Here is a 21,150-nt window from a genome sequence, read left to right as displayed (position 1 = left end):
ATCCCTTGTCTCTTTTCCCAAGGTGCTGGGCTTATAGGCGGTATGCCACATTTGCCTGGCTTTTACACCGGTTCTAGAGATCTGAACTTTAGCCAGCCTGCTTAGAGAAAAAACATTTAATCCACTGAGCCATTTTCCCTATCATCCTATAGGATTGTTTCTGGCAGCCTTGCCATAAATTCACAGGGCCTAATTTTTGCAGGGTCGGGGGGTGTTATTCAACTGACAGGATAGGAAGAGAAGTGATAGTATTCAGTGAGTCGATTCATGAACAAGCCTGAGTTTCATTAGCTACCTGAGTTCTCCCTCAAATGCCTAGTGGGATCACTGATCAAGGATGAATGCCCGGAAGTAAGTTCAGGATGTTTGGAACTAGCTGATTCTCATAGAAAGAACAGGTGACCCTATGAGTGAATTACAGGATGGGGACCACAGCTAAGCCAGCTGACTCTGGAACTAGGGACACAGATCTCAGCTCCAGAGGAAGCGGAAGAGGTGGAGGTCCAAGAACCCACCCTATTTTGAATTGGCTTTTGAGGAGTACAAATGGAGGTCCCCAGTTGTAAGTGGTGTTCCCCTTCCTGGCTGACCAAAGCTTGGGCTATCCTGGCTGTGGGAAGGGGTCTGCTATGGGGATATTCTCTGTGGTTTGAGCCAGAGAGCACTGAGGCTTTAAGCAAGGATAGGAGAAAGTGAAGAACTGAATCCATCAGGTAGTGTGCAATTGAGAGAGTTGCCCTGAGCCCGTAAGTTCAAGTATTATCTTGGCAACATCAAGCCCCTGTCTTAAAAAGAAAAAAGGAGCCTGGCGTGCTGACACTAATTCATAATCCTAGAACTTGGAGAACCAGAGTGGAGGATTAAGAGATCAAAGCTGACCTGGACTACATAGAAGTCCATTGCTTTAAAGGGGGGGTGGGGAGAGAGAGGAGAGAGAGAGACAGACAGACAGACAGACAGAGAGACAAAGAGACAGAGAGACAGAGAGACAGAGACAGACAGAGACACAGACACAGAGACAGAGACAGAGACAGAGACAGAGACACAGAGACAGACAGAGACAGACAGACAAAAACAAACAGACAGGCAGAGAAAGCAGGGCAGGAGGAAGGTGGACAGACAAAGCATCCCTTGCCTGCCGTGACCAGGCTGCAGAAGGGCAGTTGCTTAGCACAGCCAGAAGAAGACAGAAAGGCCCCATCAGAGGAGTCCAGTTTCACCTTGTCCAGTATAGTCTTTTTATGGCAGCAGGGGAGACAGTTTCCTGGTCAGCCATAGCCTACAGTTCCTGTGTGCGGATGCAGGAGGTCTCCACAGCATTAATAAGCATCGAGCAAAAGCCTCCACTCTCCAGCACATGCCAGGCATGAATGGCGACCCTATCTGGAGAGCAGACATTGTCCTTGAGCTGGCATGGATACTGTTTTAAGTCTAGTAGCATTTTGGCTGTCCCCAGGAGGGTCTGGGCCCCAAGGAAGAATACCAGGCACCTTAGAAACACCATTATGGGGTCTAACTTTTTATGTATACCAAATTCTGTATTTAAGAATGTTTCTCAATATTGTAATGACTTCCCTTCTATTTTCACTACAAATTAAATTGATTTAATCTATATCTGAGATATTTTTAAATGCTTTCTGTGGTGCTTGTGTATATCATTTGCCCAGTTTCAGCAAGTTTTACACCTTTTCTCAATCAGTTTCCAAGTTATTTATACATGACAGATACGAACTCTTCCTCTGGGTGATGTTGCAGGTTTCTCAGTTTGTTACTCATCTTTTGACTTGACTTAAAGTGCTTTTGTCACAGTAAATAAAAATGTAGTCCAATACATCATTTTGATTTATTTTCTAAAATTCAATACTGAGCTGTAGTTAAACAGCCTTTTATACCCAGGAATAAACAAATCCACCTGTGGTTGCTTCTAAGTCTTATGTAGGTTTTTTTAATATTTATATTTCTGATGATCACTACTTATTTTAAGGTACTAAGTAACATATTATATTAGTTTCCTTTTTCATTATTGTGACCAAACATCTGACAAGAGATAAATTAAGGAAGGAACTATTTATTTAGACTTATGGGTTAAAGGGTTGCAGCCCATGGTGGAAAGTAATGGCAGCAGGGTAGAAACGATGGGCCACATTGTGTCTACCATTAATAACCAGAGGTTGTATTCTCTGTAATTGTCCCCACCAGTTTCAAAGGGAAGTTTCTTGATGGGGCAGAGGTAGTGGGACTAGATTCATCTGTGGATATAAGGATAAGTATTTTAAAAACCACAACCAATCAAAACGCATAGTTGTGGAGCCCAGTCCCAATGGATACATCTACAAAACTCTCTGCCCGCTACAGAAAGATTTTTAAGAGCCAGAGGTTAAGGGAGTTTGCTGTGAGACTGTATCTCTTAGCAATGTCAGATAAGGATGCATCAACAGACATGCCAAAGTAGACTGAAAGCCTACAAGGCCTCACTACTAACAAAAAACTATAGATGATTAAGGTATATTGAATACCTATCATGATCTCTTAAGATATTTTGCTTATGTATTTTTTGTAGTGGTCTCAGAGTTTTGTGTCCTGTCACTTGGTATTTGATCAGTTGAGCTGGTTTTTCTATGGGGGAATAGCTAAGAATCAAGGCTCAGCCTTTTACTTAGGAGCATCAGTTTTCTCAATACTATTCATTGAAATAACAGTCATCTCTACAATACACGGTTTGAGTTTGGGTTGGTTAGATTCAGTTGGCTGCAGATGTGTTTATTCCTAGGATCTTACTTCTGCTCATTGGCCTATGTGTTCAATTTTGTGCTGGTCCCATGTTGTTGTGGTTATTTTGCTGCTACATTAGGACTTCAAATTAGGTGTTGTGAGGCTTCCAACTTTCTCATTTCTCTTTAGACTGTTTTGGCTGTCTGATTCTTTCTCACTCCTACATAAACTTCATGATTTCCCCCTAGTTATATGAAGAATGCTGTTGATTCTCTTAAAAAATAATAATAATTATTATTGCCCCAGCACTCAGGGAAGCAGAGGCAAGGAGATCGCTGTGAGTTCAAGGCCAGCCTGGTCTACAAAGTGAGTCCATGACAAACCCTGTCTCCAAAAAATAAATAAATAAACAAATAAATAAAAATAAAAATCTGAATGAAAAATAAGAATTGCATTGAATCTGCAAAGTGCTTTGAGTATTTTACTTCCAGTAATCTATTGGGTCGCTAGTTTTTCTGCCCAATAGGTGGAGTTCTATGTATGCGTACATGGTATGTTCTTTATCTTTTGATTTTTCTCTTTATTTCATTTTTATAGTCATTTTTTCAAATGGTTATTAAGCTTCTCTTTTAGGATCCTTGTAACTAATAATTATTTCTGGGGTGATTTTGTGTCACTTTTTTTCACTTCCTTTATGAGTTAGACTAATTAATTCTCTTTGCATTTTTCCCTCTGGTTTCTCTAACATTTCTGCTTTTAACTTGTCTATTTCTAAACCAAATTTTTTCCCCAGAATATTCATGTCACTGTGAAGTGGTGTATGACCTCTATTGTCCCCTTTTGGCCTCTTGATTTTCCTGGTGGGAACTCTTCCGTCCTCTGCATGTGGTTGCTTTATTATTTATCCAGGATTCTATTTTGTAGATTTAAAGTGGCTTACTAAATTTACAATTCAGGAACACTCTCATATGACATGATAGTGAAATATAAGATTTAAAAGATAGATTATTTATTCCTTTGTATAAGGGGTTTGTTTGTCAGTACATATGGAGGTCAGAAACAATTTTCAAGAATCTGTTTTCTTCTTCCAGCATGTAGGTTGATAGAATAGAAGCAGGTCATGAGCTTGGCAGCAAATGCCTTTACCCACAAAACAATCTAGCAAGCCCCTGCAGTATAGATTTACTTGGTGTTTATTTTGTTCCATTGGTGGTGAGTTTTTATGATCATTTGTTTACTTTTGAGATCTTTTTCCCTTTTGATGGCTTGAGTTGACAGTCCTAGGAACATTTCATTCATGGTTGTCTCTTACCATGTTGCCAAACAGGACTATGAAGTACTTATAATGTTCTGTTTGTTAGTTTCGTTGAGGTTGTGGATATCAACTGATTGATTATTGTTTTCCTGCATTGTTTCTGAAAAGTTGACAGGAATATTGGATGCTATATTGTTACTGATTTCAACTATAACAGAAAAAGCAATGATAAAATTTAATATTTTAATGTAATAACTGAGTAGGAGGTTGATGAGCAGCTTTGATTGAGACTGGCCGTAGGTTATGTTTGGAGTAGGAGGGACAGGGGTAGATAGACTTTTCTTCAAGGTCTGAATATTTGATTGTAAATATCTCCCGTACAGAGATATGAGCCTGAACATCAAGAGTAACAGATTTGCTAGAAACAAATTTTAGAGTCATGAAGACTGAATATTCAAAGACTGTTGGTCAAGCAAAGGATAAATAGCTAACCAAAAATATGAGGGGTGGAGAACGAGACAAAAAAAAAAAAAAAAAGACAGGTGATAAAACCCTAAAATACAGAATAACCCAAAAGTCGAGTGTATGAGAGAGGTGGGAGAAAGAATGATCTTTTGCAGCTAATGATGACAGGTCAAGAGAGACTGGGTTGCAACAGTAGCAATTAAAGATGAACTTCAGCTGCTCTTCCCTGACCTTAATGGGAGCCTCTGACTGAAGGAAGGTGGAAAGGGAAGGAGAGATGAAACTGGATTCCCCTGGGAATACATTCAGGGGAAGATTTGAGAACTTAAGTTTGGCAGTAACTTTTCTGAATAGGCTAGCATGAGACTTAGCCATTTCCTCCCTGAGAGCTGGACTCTGGGTTCTGCCTATTGCAAGGAGGAATCACAGCCTGATGTATCCGGGAACAACTGACAAGGTGACAAGGGATAGTGTCCTCCCAGCATGGTCTGTCATCACAACCATCCCCCGACAGCCCGAGACCTCACCTAACTTCACCTTGGTGCTTTGGATCCACAGGCACTACACACATGCCTGTCAGTAACCTAAGTCTTGGACCACTCTGGCCCTCTTACCAACTAAAGACATCTCTCATGCCTTTTCCTCAGAGGAGTCTGGGTCTCCTTAAGTTTCTGGAGCCCATGTGCCTGCCTTTGTGTCTCTGACTTTCTGAGTTCTTTTAGGTTCCTGTGTCAAATCAAAGCAGTTCTCTTTACACTGAAAACTTCTTAGCCTGTTTGTTATCTGCCATCTTCATGTGTCTACATATGACTTGAAAAAGCAGGTGAATGGCAAAGGGTAATTGCATACAGATGCCCAGGGGAAAAAAAGGCCACTTACTTAAAGGTTATTTTGTATGTCAGCCTGGCTTGCCATCTGTGTAACCTTGGAAAATGTCATTTAATCTTGTCTTCTGAGGGGGAAAAAAAAAAAAGAGAGAAGGGAGAAGTGTAGTGTTCCAAACCTAGTTGAAGAATGAAAAGACATAAAATATGCAGAGTTGTGGTATGTGAAGAGTGGGGTTATTTTTGAAATGTCCTTAGCACTTATTTCATGGATTTGATCCCACGGAAGACAGGCAACAGCTTAAGGATCAAGGTTGAAGGAACCCTGGACGGAGAGTACAGAAACCTTATGGTACATAAGTATGGGGTAGACTAATGTGGTGGGGGAGCCTTGGAGTCAGACAGGGCCTAGCTGTGCATTGCGTTCCTAGGGTCAGGGGAGGCTGGATTAAGACCACTGCAGGACTCCACCTGACCCAACCCATCGCCACTAACTTCTTACATAGCCTCCACCCCCATTTTCTGTCCTATGTCTCATAGTATTATCACCCTTATCTGCTCCTTTATACAACAGTTTTAACAGGATAAAAAAAAAAAACCCTGAAATTTGCCGCCTTCTTGTTTCTATAACCCATTTGCTTTTAAAGCATAGAGCAAAGTGCTATATATAGCTCCCTCTCACACCAGGGCCCAAGTAATTCGTTGTGATTATGGCCACTCCAGACTTCTTTATGTCTTCAGCGAACTCTTCATTTTCCTACTTTCATTGCTTAGGCACGTCTGTTCTTGAGTGTGGGCAACCCTCCTTGACACTTCACATAGCTCACTCCTGCTTCTCTTCCAGGTGTCAGACAGAGCGCTCTTTCAAAGCCGTAAAGCATCTCCTTCCTTCCCACAGCCCACTTTGTTCTCTTTACACCTAACACTGTTTGCTCCTATTGCTTGTGGCTACTTGCAATTAGATATTTACTTGTGGGGACCGTCATTTAATGCTTATCTTCATCCCAGGGATGTCCAGCTTACAAAGATGAAGACCGTTTTTATTTCATTCACTGTTCTAGCTGTGGTACCCAGAGCAATAGTGACCATTCAATATGTGTCTGTTGAAGAACTGACCAAGTATAATGAACAAAGGCTTAGGTAGGTGGTCCTTTAGAAATGTACATAAGCCAAAGTAGCTAAAAAAAAAAAAAAAAAAAAAAAACTAAGGCAAGCGTGCAGACTGAAGGTCAAGTCCTATCATGCTGACTGAGGAAGCCCAATATTAAAGAAGACAAAGACACGAAATCAGGAGCTGGGCAAAAAGCATTTGAAAACTGAGGTCAGAATTAGACCCTCATTATAGTACATTGGGAGTCTAATGAGATAATATAGTAAGAACTCAAGTATTAGCCAGTTCCCCAAGGCTTCTTCATCAGTGAGGTGGTATGCCTTAACTTTATGCCTAGTGAGTGATAAACAGAAGTTATGGGCTCACTTGGATGACATGGATATTTGCACTGAGATCTTAAATTGGAGGAGTATCTGACAATTGCAAAAAAAAAAAAAAAAACAAAAACAAAACAAAAAACAAAACTATTGGAGGCTGGATGAGTGTGCTATTGGCAAAGTCAGACTTGTCTTACTATAAAGCCATTTATAGAAATATTGTAGGCAATAGTGTACAACTGATTTGCATAAGACAGGGTACTATAGAGTGGTATCAAGACACAAGAAGGTAGGGTACTGGAAAAGCAGGAATAATGGCAGTATCCAAGGCCAGATTCAGTGCTTGAGGATGTCTTCAGGATGTGCCTTTTTCTCCACAAAAGAAGGTTGCCTCTGCATTTGGTTTTGGAGATTAGAGCCATAGACAGAGATGGTGGCCTGCTCAGTCTTCAATAGCTCTGGCAGAGCATGAAACATAGGGCAAGTCTCAACACAAGTACTGAAGTGAGGTTGTCATTAAGGTCTATCCCATGGTGACACATACCCGTGCAAAGACTGTCATGTCTATGGCAGGAGGAAAGACATGGGTGAGGTTTAAAAGATGAGAAAATAATGTGTGCTGTCTCAACACAGATTATAGACTACGTGTACGATATAGTAGAGATGGCACAGAAAATACAGCACCCTCCAAAGCCTGAGCACAAAGGAAGTTCTTATTTCCTGCTTGTTAATCTGATTGGGACTCTGGACATGTGCACACTGACCAGACCTCCCACGTAATAGAATTTACAGTGTCCAGCGTGCCTGGCCATGATTTGCTTGCTGACAATCCAATCAACCAGAAGGTCAGGAGAGTGACTCGGGGCTTTGTAATTCTTTGCCTAATTCTAACCAACAAAGACAAATAGCTCACAGAATTAAAGCTGTCAGGAACCTGGGAGAAAGTGAACATGTCAGCATCATGCTTGTGAAAGTCAGGAAGACTTAGTGTCAGCAGACATGCTGTCTACATTATAGAAAGCAGACTTTGCAAAGTGCAAGAGTTGAAGGTATAGTGTTAGGAAATGGCCTGGTTTTCAGGCTTGAAACCATGAAGGGGAAGGCGATGCTAGGTAAAGTTAGAAAGTACCACAAAGGATGCAGGGAGGAAGAGTGGGTGATGGAACAAATGCGTGTAGCTACCCAGGATTCTCACCCATGTAAACACACATTTTTTTAAAAATTCCTACCTGGGCATGGTGGTATCCACCTGTAATCCCAGCACTCAGCGATGCAGAAGCAGACAGATCTCCGTGAGTTTGAGGCCAGCCTGGTCTACAAAGCCAGTCCAGGACAGCAAAGGCTACCCAGAGAAACCCTGTCTCAACCAAACCAAACCAAACCAAACAAACAAAATTCACATAGAAGGTGGGTTAATCTTTCCTCTTTCAGGAAGGAGGTGCTGAGAAGAGTCCTGGAAGAGGCAGCTGAGACGTTGGCGACATTAGGTCTTAGATGTGGCTTCTGGTCATAAGTGTGTGCTAACTTGATGAAAAATTTGTCAGATTGTATTTAAGATGAGTATTTAAGGTGTGTTTTTGTGCATCATTTCTAGTGAACAGTGTAACAGTTAAGTTCTCTTTAGGACCCCTCTTCGTGCTAAGTTACCCATTGGTTAGAATAACAATAATGCTTAGCTCATTCATTTAACATTTTCTTGTTAAAACTTTGTGGATCTGAGGATTCTACATGCGTGTGTGTATGTGCACCGCAAGTACGCCTGCTGCTCTCTGAAGCCAGAAGAGAGGACTGGATCCCTTGGAACTAGAATCAAGGTCACTGTGAGCTCCTGTATGGGTTCTGGGAACTTAACTTGGGTCCTCTGCGAGGGAAACCTGTACTTCTAACTGCTAAGCCATCCTGCTCCCATCCCCTCACTTAATGTTTATTATGCCTACCATTCTGTGTAGCTATGGCCCTCGCATTCACTTTAGTTGTGACAGCGTCGTCACGTTCTGCTCTGTTGGTGTGCCACCTCTTCCTTGGCCGTGCTTACATGGTTAGACAAGCACATTTCTCTTAGGCTTCACTTTGGATGCCACATGTTTAAGCAGAAGACTCTTTTCTACATTCAAGGTTATTCCATGGGAGTACCTTCTGAAGTGGAGAAAGATTGGGTCTGATCCCCTTAAAGTTAACATATGCACAGTGAATCTCCTGCCTGTGTTCATGGACGCAGAAGCATGGGTTCAGAGGGCAGACTTAAGGAACTTGAGCATCTGTGGGTTTGGTACCCATGCGGGTTCTGGACAACATCTAGCTTAGATACCAAAGGATGACTATATTCTCAAATTACTCCAACAGTCTTGGCTTCATCCAACCTTCGCCCACTGTTATATGCAATTACCATGCATAAAAATGGCAAGTTTTCTTATATAACATTTTCAAAATCTTCCTCCTTTGCACCAATATGAGGTTGATGGGCCTCTGAGTCATATCTTTCACCTCTCCCACTCTTCAGTTCCCAGGGGTGGTCAGTGTGATGCCACCATTTGGAAGGCTTCAGTTCTTTGATGGTCCCGTTTACTCAAACTGTCTCAGGATCTTTAAACTGAGCACAGAACTGAAAACCAACAGGAATTTAAGGACTGTCCTCTTTCTTTCAATTTGAAAAAGCAAAATGTTAGTTTGTTAGCTTTAGCTGACAAGTCATGTGTAAGTTTCGACTTATTTGTGACTTCAGCCCTTAGTTCTCCTTGTCTTCGTGTCTTTTTGATCATTTTTCTTTCTGTCTTCTGGATATGTTCTTTAATTAAAAAATTAAACTTTTCCTTTAAATGGAACAAGGTTCAATTTTCATATGTAATCCTAAAAGGAATACTTCAAATATTTGAGCCATGATTTTGTTGAGCTGTTTAACACTTACAATTTCCACCCTATAAAATTCAGTCATTTTTTTTTTTCACACAGCGATATTTTCATGATGAGAAAAGGTTTGATTAACCCAACTCAGCCTTCTTCCTTTAAGGGGCACCTCAGGCTGTTAGGTTAGGCAAATGCAGTAGATAGAGGATCTGTATCTGCAATAAACTTGACCATCGTCTTGAGCCTCCACCTTACAGAAGTTACAACGTGTCAACACTTGAGCTATTTAAAATATCTGAATATGTAAGATCCTGGGAGAGTTGATAACCAGTGCGAAGACTGATATTCAAGAGTGTCAGCAGGATGAGAGTTTGTAGTGAGTGCTCAGCTTCTGGCGTCTCCTGGTTACCACTGGCTAATTATTTGGATGAGACATCAGAAAAAAAAAAATACTTTTTAACAATGTGTGATAGAAATGTTGGAGGTTATTGGGATCAGAGCAAAGAAGAAGAACTCATAGTGATAAATGTGATTCTTTACTTGAGATGGGAGGTTGGAAGTGTTATGTGAAAATGCAACAATCTAGATAACGATAATATGAATGAGACCTAATAAAGACTGTGCTTTTCTGTTCTTGGTATTATACACTGAGAGACCCGAAAGGGAAGGAGTCCCAGGATGAGTAGCAAAAGTGGCTCAGAATACTTGAACTTTTATCTTAGAGAGGTTTGTTGACGGGAACATTCATGATCTGACAACTGTCTTTCAGTATCATAACTCTTTTCCTCTTCAAGCAAGGGCAAACGTTTTGTGTGGAACTAGAGTTGGGACAGCGGGACTTAATTATAGGGAGTTGCACTTGAGCTAAGAAAAGAGACAAGTTATAGTGCTCAGGAACATGCCCAGATGGAACAGATTCTGTCAGCAACATTCCCTTCTCTTCCCTGCACTGGGTGGAAGATGTAGAAGATTCCATTTCCCTCCCTCACTGAAACTGGGTGTGGCCATATAGTCTAGTTCTAGCCAATGAAACGAGTAGAACTGAGGGTCACTTCTGACAGAAAACATTGGATTTCTAGAGTTTGCCTTTTCAGCATTTGTTTCCTTTGGCTTAAAATGGATTTGAGCAGCCACCTTGATCTCTCAGAGTAAATAAGTTATTTACGTGCCACTCCATGCCATCCCTCAGGCCCAGCAGTACACCTGTGTAGATCTGGTGCTCTGAGTATACAGTATACCTTTGCTGTTTCTATCCATAGAAGTCAGTGGGTGGTTATTATTACAACACAATCTTCTAACCTGATGGATCCAAATACCTTTGAGATAGGGTAGACCCTGGAGTCAGCCTTGGCTTCTTGACAGATGTTCAGCTTGGTGTCTCGCCTTTGCAGTCTTTGATTTTACTTCCTTTGCTACATTGCCTTTAAACTGTAATTTGGTCAGCTGGGATTTCCACAAGCCCCAGGATCTCCTGGGAAATGAGGTCCAGTAGAGAAGGCTAAGACAATTCTCTTCATGAACACACTTGGCTGGAACTCCACAGCATGCCAGTGATGTCACAGGTTTGTGGAATGGGTTCACTTGGGAAACAGCTAGAAGTTCACATAGTAAAGATTTTAAAAACAGACTAACAGACACAGACAGACACACGCGCACATCACACACACACACAGAGAGAGACAGAGACAGAGACAGAGAGACAGACACAGACAAATAGAGACACAGAGACAGAGACAGAGACAGGCAGGCAGGCAGGCAGGCAGGCATATAGACAGACAGAAACAAAAAGACAGAGACCTACACACACACAGAGAAAGAGATTAAAAAAAAAAGCTTTAGTCATAAACCCATCAAATGTTCTCAGGGTCAAAACAACTATTTGAAACATGAACTTTGTGGTTTGATTCATAACAGGTGTCACATAGACTCGTCTCTTGTCAAATGCTCATTCAGACTGTCTAGGTAGACACATTGCTGCTTATAACAAAGTTTTCCAAGGAAGGCTTGGTCCCATCTGCTAACACACCTGAGAACAAAGAATTCTGTAAACTATCAAATAACCACTGAGAATTGCTAAACTTTCTGGATGCTAGAATATTTATAAAGTAGTTCTGTCTGGTGAAAAGGTTGAGGAGGTAATAGATGCCATGAAACAAACAGAACAACATATGTTCTAAGCCTGAGAGGAAATAAAGAGCTGAAATTAAAAGGTGATCCCAGTACTGGAAAAATGGAAAGGACAAATTTTAAATTATAATTGAATACATATACATCCATGTGTGTGTGTGTGTGTGTGTGTGTGTGTGTGTGTGTGTGTGTGTGTGTGTATACATATATATGCACTTTATATAATAATCTTTATATAATCAACAATTAATTAACTGCTGTCTCATTCTTTTTTGTTGTTCTCAGGAAACAAAAATCAACTGTGTGCGTCTGGCTACAAAAGGTATGTTGACATGTCCTTGTCTAACTATACCTGTTCAGCAGTACAACTGTTGCTCTTGTGTTCACACAAGAGAATTTTAGGCAACAATCTCTAAAACAAAAGGAAAGAGTTATTTTTACTGGGGTCATTTGCACCTACACCATATGTCTCCTAAGATTATGTTAATAGCATAGAGATTAAAGCATAATAAGAATGCCAAACAACTATTGGATGGATGAGCAGTACATTAATCAATAGAGTAATGAATGTAGAGCACTTTAAAATATTATTCTGAGATATACATTATATATAAATGAAAGTGTGTATTCACTGTATTTGTGTCTATGTTTGTGTGGGTATTTCTCTTTAGGCCCATCTATTAGACCCATCATTGAGGTTTTGTACTTTATTCAGTTGGCTCTTGGCTTTCAAATATGAGGTGATTAGTATTGGCGCCTTGCAGATGGGAAAGCAGACACTGCATTGTTATGCCCTTGGCATTTCAACACTTATCCCCCCCAAAACATGAAGGCAGCATTGTTCAGGCTCATCACTTTTGTTTTCCTAATTATAATTGAATTGCCTGGCTCTTTCAATTGGTGCATGTTTCTGTTTATTACTTTTTTAAAAAACAAAATCAATGAATGGTTTGTTATCATTTAACCTATTACAAGGTTGAATGGTTAGAAATCAGGTTTATCTTTTTCCTTACAGAATTGATATTTTCAACAAGAACTTCCCCCACCAATACACATGAAACAAAATTGAGTTCTAGTCTCTGCATTTGTTCACAGCATACATAATTTCACAGTTTACTCCCAAGGGTATAAAACGTATAAACACAAGGCAATGACTCAAGTTTATATATGTATGTATGTGAATATGTACAAGTGTGTACGAACGAAGGAGTCACATACATGTGGTTAGAAAGTGAGAGACAGTGAGTGAGTGAGGGAGGGAGTGAGGGAGTGAGGGAGGGAGTGAGGGAGTGAGGGAGTGGCATAAAGAGAGACATAGAGAAAGAGAGAGACAGGGGTAAGATAGAAATTATAGCAGACAAAGCATGCTCCAAGACATTGTAAAACTTTTCTACATTCTAAGAATTCATCTGCATATGTAGGTGCCACAGGGATGGTACAGGAAGAAGATGGAACATTGGGCCTCTTGGTAATAAGAAGTCACTAGGGCTGTCATGCCCCTAAGTTGTTCCCCCAAGGAACTCAAACAACTCTGTGGAAAGAGATAAAGTGGTCTTCTTGAGGCAGGGGGATTGATGGTGTGAAGACAAAAGTGACACAAATCACAGTCGTTGCCTGCTCGGCCACTGAAGGAAACAGATAATGTGGGAGGAAGAACGTCATCGATTGGGCAGCGCTGGACAGCAATCAGGAAGCTGGTGCCTGCAGGATCCCGCCGAAATAGGCAGCCAGAGAGGAAAAAGAGAACAGAAAAATACCCTTCCCCATAGTAATAGCCCATGGCTCCCCAGGACCTTTTCACTCTAGACAAAGTAGAGGCCAAGATGATTGCTCTTCCTGCCGACAGTTCTAAGGACACTATGAGACATAGATCCCTCCAGACTAGTTTACTAAGTCTGTTTTTCCTTGAGAACTGGGAAGACGTGACTTGAGAGTCAAAGGGTGATGGGACAATACGTAACCCTGTGCTTTACCACAAGTCTCAGGACCATAGTTCTCAGAAGTATAGAGTGATGCTATATTGGCCATGGTTGCTGGTCCTGTATCATCTAATGGCAATGACACTGGATGAGCTGGGACACATACTCTATTTCTCCATAGTATAACTCTGTGACTTGTGCGACCTTAGATTAGAGGCTTTCTTTAATGGAGTGTTTGCACAGGTAAAGCATGAGTGTGCAAAATGGCGGGGGTGCATGGATGAGTGTGTGCCTCCCCGGCTGATTAAACCCCAGTGATTGCTCTTAAGAGGCATCTCCAGCATCCACATCCTGCTTCTGTACAACGTTGAGATTCAGCACTTCCTCCCCCAAGCAGAGACTCCATTACTACTTGAGAGTAGGGTAGAGACCTACCTAGCACAGAACGCCAACCTGTCATTGTTCAGCGAGCCATCCCACATCAACACTGCCTCAGATAATAAGAATTCTTGAGAAATACAACACTAAGGCTAAGGGAAGGGCATACATGTTTGATCGGTGTCCACTCCACACCAGCCACTGCACTTGAAACATCCCAGAGTCAATCAAAAGCAAATACTGCCTGAATCCATGTACTGCCCATAAGGCCTTGAAATGAAGCATAGATACATGGCTTAGCTCATTCCTTTTTTTACTGCCTAGACCAAATTTCTTCTTGGCAGAATTTTACTGTTAATAGTTTTTAGCATAGCAAAATTTGATGCTGAGAATCTCACAGGCATCAGACATTTACAAAGTCCCAGAAAGGCATCATCACTTTCTCTTTAAGTATCTCCACACTTCTGCCATCTTGACATCTTCCTTGGGGACCTGCTAACAGGCGTACAATGTCCGGAGGGAGACCACATGGTAGATACAAGGCCAGCACTCTGGTGATAAAGTCACTTGCTGCTGTGTTGTTCTTGATCTTGGGATCTCTAGCTGTTTTCCATGGTCATCTACATGAAGCCTACAGAGCCAAACAATTATCATGTATTTCATCCCTAAGTACTCATTTGGGGGTGCTCTGACTTGACCTTAAAACCATTACCTGTTATGTTATATACTCACGGGCTCTAATTTGTGTCTCCTTGTGATCTCTAGAAGCAGAGCCTGAGGCAAGGATTTAGAGGAATATTCTAGTAGTCTGTTCAGGGAGGACTCTCAAAAGACATCTGTAAGTGGAAAGAGAGAGGGAAATAGGCTGAGCAAGAATCTTTTCAGGCGGTGTCAAACTAAGGCTAGATCTATGGTGACTGCACATTCCTCTGAAGGTGTCTCGCCTCATAGTAAGAAGCCATCCAGGTCTTCATCACACTTTGGCTCCTCCAGTCTCTCAGGTAGTTACAGAAGAAGTGACACAGGTGAGCCTTAGACTAGACTCCAGAGAACGTTCTGGTTTTAAGCCCTTGGTCCCACCGTTCTGCTACACAAGCCTGAAATGAGCTGGGTGCCAGACTAAGAGCCTCTTCCTACTGCCTCTAACTCTCACATGGCTCCTGCATACGTCACACCCTCAGCTTGAGGGATAGCAAAATTGAGAGGTAGAATTGTCCCAAGAGAGACTCCAGAACATTTCACAGTCCCTTGCAGAGCACAGCCCAGTGCTGGCAATAGACCTGCTCAGAGCTGTGGAGAGAAAAACAGCAATAATGTGTGAATACGCACTATTTTAGTGTTAAAAAAAAAAAAAAATGCATTCAGACTTTGAAAGGAAGGCCTGAAAAAAAAAAAACAGGAAGCAGAGATTGATGAATTTAAATGTGGGTTCTTATGTCTTAAGGGGAAAAACTGAGAAATAATGGAGACTGATTAAATGGGGCTGATTTCTGGAAGATCAGGGATGGGCTATACTTGAGAAGCTCATGAGAAATGAAAGCAAAATATGCTCAAAAACCCTGGTAAGGGTTAGGGAATATTGCACAAGAGGGGGTTGAAAAAAATGTAGAAGCTGGAAGACAGGGGAAAGGGCTGTGACAATGCCACCTGGGCAAGACACAGTCACTGCAGTCAGGAAGCTGCAGTAGCTAAGGATGCCTTCATTGGATCCACACAAGAATGTGCCCATCAGTAGTCAGGCCTGGATGGAGGAGGATGGTGGGGCACCTAACTCTCACTGCAGGACTACTTGTTGCTACTGATAAATTAAGAGGAAGAAGAACCATTGCCTTTAATTGTGTAGCCCCTAGTGACCCGTCAGGCTCCAATGGACAATTCAGATGAACATACAGATGACCCTGGAGAAACTAAATGAGTCACCAAATCAACCCAAGTTTCCTAAATCTTGGAAAGGAACTGGTTGGGGAACAGGGCTAAGATAGGAGGGAGATAAAAAAAAGGGGTGAAAGAGAAGTCAGAATGTATTTCACAGGTATGAAATAGACAAAGGGATAACTTCATTTTTAAGTTGCTGGTGTTTAAGTTGCTTTCCTAGGGAGTGTGTGGGAACTTGGAATGAGATACTTAGAACTCAGAGAGGCTGAAGAGATCATAAGAAATAAAACAGCATATCACCTTCAGATGGCAGAAGACAGTCTCAGCTGCAGTTGCTGTAGGGAAGGTCCAAGTAGCTGAATGCATGCCCTTTGGGCTAGGGCAGAAGAGGCCAGGTGGAAAACAGTCTCTGATCATGTTGCTCAGCTGAAGAACTATACTAGCCATTCCTCTTTCAGAATCTGTTGCTATATTCATCCAACGGCCTTTACTCGGTGGTTCTCCTGGGACCTCTTTGCACTATCCTGAACTTTGCTACTTTTTCTTTGTCACTAGGCAGGTCTCCACCTAGTCTCTTCTGCATTATATAACGCCTGTCTGCCCTTCAGCCTCATCCAGGCTTCTCCCTTCTTTCTGCTGCACTCCAACACATAGTCTTTGTTCAATTCATTTTTAGAATTTATTTACCTACTTATTTATTTGTGTATGTATGTATGTATGTATGTATGTATGTATGTATGTGGGGGTATGTAGGATGGAGCTAACATGTGTCACAGAACATGTATGGAGATCAGAAGACTATATGCAGGAGTTTATTATCCCCATCAACCATATAGGTTCTGGGGATCCAACTCAAGTTGTTGGAATTAGCAAATAGTCAGAATAAGCAAGCCCTCTATCCACTGAGCTTTCCTAGCTATTTTTAATGGTGTGTGTGTGTGTGTGTGTGTGTGTGTGTGTGTATACACACATGTGTGGGAAGTATACATATGCATGGTACATGTGTGAGGGCCAAAGAACAACTTAAAGGGCCAATTCTCAAGCACCTTTCACCTTTTGTTTGAGACAAGAGCTCTCATTGGCTTGAAAGTTTTTCTTAAGGGCTGGCTGTCCCACAAATGCTTTCATTTTCTACATCGCCATCACTGGAATTACATGTACACACCACTGGGCATAGATTTCTAGAATAGATCATAGAGATCTGAACTCAAGACTTCATGCTAGCAAGGCAAGCACATTACCAAGTGAGCTGTCTCTGCACGCCTCTATTTTAACTCTTGAACTCCATGAAGTTGCTTCCATCTTCAGAGCCTTTTATCATCATGAGCCACCGTATGTATCAGCTTAACATACAGACATCTTTTAAGTCATAGCTTGAATCTTATTTGCTGAGGAAGACCATCTGATCACAAAGTAACACACATGCACAAAATTTCCACTTTCATTATAGTACATATCTCATCTCGTATCTACTTGTCTGTATGTTTAATATTTACCATGCCACTGGATGCCAACTGACTGTGTATAAGTGTCTATTTTGATGATCACTGTGTCTCCAGATCTTAACTCAATAAGACTTGCTTAATAAATATGCACATAGATGGATGCATGGGTGGATGGATGGACAGGTGGACGGATGAACGGATGGTACTTTATCAGGTCAGTGGACAGATGGATAAGGAGATACTTCCATGAATGGATGTATATTGGTTAGAGGAGTGGACAGAGGGCTCCTTCATCCATTTTTTAAAATGTAAACTATATATCAGGAATGTGCTCTCAAGGGATATAAGTAAAGTAAAATAGAGGAACAACTGTGGGATCTTCAATCCACAACAAAAAAAGCAGGCCATTAAGCCATTAACTACTTTTTCATGTGGACAAGAATTTCACTTCTCCCTTAGGGATCTCTTATGGACACACCAGTTGCCAGGAGTTCCTCTCACTTTTGGATACTTACGTTGGAAAGAGTGACGAGTAATTGGCTTCTTATAATTTCTGCCGATCAATCCTTTAGGCCACATAATCCTATATAGCTTTTCTCCTTTTAGAAATAACATTGACTTCCTCTGGCCCATTCTCCAGGTCCCTTGCTCAAGTAGGGTCAAGCAGGCACACACTTGCCCATCTTCCAGTCTTCCAACAGTTGTAACCACTCTAGCTGCCAGCAGGCAGAAGCACTCCCACCATTGGCACCAGCCTTCAGGAGAACGCAGCTGGCTCTGCAGGCTCCTGTTGGGTGCGCAGGAGTGGCAGTTAGAAAAATCAGCTTTGATTTGATTTGCAAACTGAGATGAGCCATTGAGACAAAATAAATCCGGAAACCCATACAGCCATTTGCAGAGTTGCTTTGCAGAAGACAGCCACGGTTTTAATCTAGCAAACACTCTTAAGGATCCCATGAAAGCAGCCCCCTTGGAGTTGGTGCTGACAGTGAAGCCTTAGAATAATGAAGTCTGAGCTAGGGGGCCAGTATCACCAGCACCACTGGCTTGCCCATTAAAGATGGACCAAAACCATTGTCCAACAACAGCAGGCAAGAGGCGTGCACCATGGCCTTTTTGCAAATGTACCATCTTTTTGCAAGTCTAAGCCTGAAACAAGCCATTTCATCCAGCATTTCTCTCTGCTCACCCCTACAGGAACTGGCAGGGACAAGAAATGCCTCCCTTTTTTAGCATGCTCATTTTGCAGATGCTAAGACTGAGGCCCCAAGGAGGTAGGAGAGTGGTGAGTTCCTAGCTTCTCTATCCACAGAATAAGCCACATGTGGTATAAGAAGCCAAGAGAGATGTAAAATATTTTTTTCTGAGTAGAAAATTGCCTGCCACACTGGTCTGACTCTCCTTGAAAGGTTCTCTTATATGAAGCATCCTGGAGAAGTTTGCTTGAAATCATGAGAATCAGAGGCACCTGGCATCCCGTCTCCAAGTTTAGTTGTTTGACCTAGGACACGTAACTTGCCATCCCAGAGGCTACTGCATTGCTTTTGATGCAGGTCTCATTAATTTTTTTTTTTCTATTTCACTCAAGCATATGATAGATGGTAGACAAGGAGCTTTGGCTGTATAGCTAGCTCTTCACGAGAGCTGCAGGACTGCATAGATCTTGGGTCCCTGTAGAAGGCCACAGCCCAGACTCATGCCGACTCAGCCATTTCTCATGCAGTTCTATATAGCCACCCTGTATAAGGCAGACCCAGATTAAAATCAGAGTGGAGGAACTGAAAGGCTGTAGGCACGATGCTGCCCTTGGCCTCTAGCGCTTGACGCCTAAAGATCATGCGCAGAGATGAAAATCTTACACAGAACTATAGAAATATAGCCCTGTCTAGGATTTTCCATATCCATTTATTAGCCTTTGACAGGAAGTGGCCCTTCCTTCCAAACCTAATCAGCAGCTGCGCACAATGTGCCTAACCCTAGCTATGGCAGCTGAACAGAGGAAAATCTGAGAGTCGTGAAGGCTTTTCAGTCTTTTCCACTCTTTCAAACAGCAGAGCAAGGAAGGAGCTGACTTTGTGAGTCTGTAGGGTGAGGCATAGCACTGATGTTCCTCCCCAGCTGAGACTCAGGGAGAATATTCTAAGCTTGGGCTCGCATCATAAACCAAAGTCTCCTTGACCTTTACCACTCTGTACTCTGCCCTGTTTCCATCTAGACCCTAAAATGCCAGTGGAATTATACAGCTTTTTCTGGCATTTGTATGAAGAGGTGAAAGATTACATCGTAAAGGACACCATAAAATAACCTAAAGGTCTTGAAAAACCCTCACCCTTTCTTTAATATTTTTCTTGATGCAACAGATGGTGTATTTCTCTGGTCGTCTTTTATGGTTTCCTTTCCTCCTCCTCCCTAGACTAGCTCAAAATGCCTTCTTCCATACACACCTGCTCTACAGCGCACTCAAGAAGGCCAAAGCTGGTGCAACAGAGTCCAGGAAAGCAAAAGCTAACACTAACACTTGTCCTCTGGCCACATACCTGTGGAGTTTTAACATATTCTCTCAACTACATAGAATTATCTGGTGTAGACCTGAGATACCTTGGTTGGCTTTATCTCAAATCTGTGCTTCCAAAGGACCTGTGTCCCTCTTAAAGGGAAAAGGAGGACATTTACAGTTAGGAGGCAAAGATGGGAAAAATGTGGAGCCAGAGGTACAGGTTAGAAGTAAAGAGAATTTAAACCCCATCAATGGGCTCTCAAATGGAGGAGAGTAGGTTTCTGGAAATCATACACCTGTGCGTGCTAGTATTGTGTGATTTTTCTTGGTGAGATGTGAGCGAACATCTCAGATAGGGTACCAATGGCTGGTCAAAGAAATGATTCGACACAAATTTGTCTTAAGGAGCCAGCGGGTGAGATTATTGCAGTAACCAACAGAAGTACAGATGACTCAAAAGCAGCTGCATCACTAAAAAGCCCATCCCTGGCATGATGGTAACTCATAACAGTCGTGTCCCTGGAGCTGTCTGGATGATGCTGGTCAGAATCTCCCTGACCCCCACCCCGACCCCGCCATCAGGCAATCGTTACAGCTCATGTACCCTGGAGAGGGGCCCTGTGGATCTCATTTCCGGGGCTTCCTAAGGTTTATAATTTTCATTTACTTCTTGAGCGCTTACTAGTGTCCCTTGAGGAGGACAAGCTTCATTTGAAGGAATTAGCTACACAGGAGCCAGTCAGAGGACTGTGTGAAGATGTGTGGGGATGTGAGCTCACAGTGTGGGGATAGCACGAAAGCCCTGTACTCACTGGTAATAAGTAAATGATGACCATCATTATTATCTCTACTCAAGATGTGAACCCGTACAGACTCAGAAGTATAAAAAAGCATAAAGTCTCTAGGAATGCTTCTCAGAGCTGACTCCAGATCACTGTTGAATTCCGTTCCTATCATAGACTGGCTAAGATGGTCCATGGACCACTGGTAGCATTGCTTATCTTTTATTTGTTAACCCTATACTATACCCCTTTTCTAATAATGATTAGTAAGGGTTTTTTTCCAGGTTATAACAGGCTTTGCATCTCTTCCGGGGTATTTAAGTTAACACCTGAAGTCTGGAGCCAAAAATGCAGAGGCTCAAAGGGCTTCCTTCCAGCTTGCTTCACTTCCATACTGAAGCTAAGAAATTAGTTTGTCTTCAAGCTTGTCTGCTCCAGCCTCCTTTTCTTTACTTTGTTTCAAATCTTCATTCATGCTTTGTCTACATTAATACACCAGAGAGATGCGAGTCACAAACCCTCCAGTAAAATCCACCGGATATGGGAGAAAGGAAGGCATTTCCACCTCTTCTGCAAATGCGTTAGTCACTATAGAAAAG

The 21,150-nt window shown here is 42.0% G+C and overlaps 1 protein-coding gene across 1 annotated transcript in view; it reads left to right on the top strand.

The window, feature by feature from the left end:
• The window catches only part of Ptprt (protein tyrosine phosphatase receptor type T), a 1,134,114-nt gene that overhangs the window by 928,072 nt on the left and 184,892 nt on the right, over positions 1 to 21,150 (top strand). Inside the window, exon 13 of the mRNA XM_051143721.1 lies at positions 11,941 to 11,977. Within this exon, the coding sequence (XP_050999678.1) occupies positions 11,941 to 11,977 (37 nt within the window). The remainder of the gene's footprint in view (positions 1 to 11,940; positions 11,978 to 21,150) is intronic.

This window comes from Acomys russatus, chromosome 4, assembly GCF_903995435.1.
Source record: "Acomys russatus chromosome 4, mAcoRus1.1, whole genome shotgun sequence".
Classification (NCBI taxonomy): domain Eukaryota; kingdom Metazoa; phylum Chordata; class Mammalia; order Rodentia; family Muridae; genus Acomys; species Acomys russatus.
Note: the sequence above shows the minus strand (reverse complement) of the source record. Positions and strands in the feature narration are given on the sequence as shown.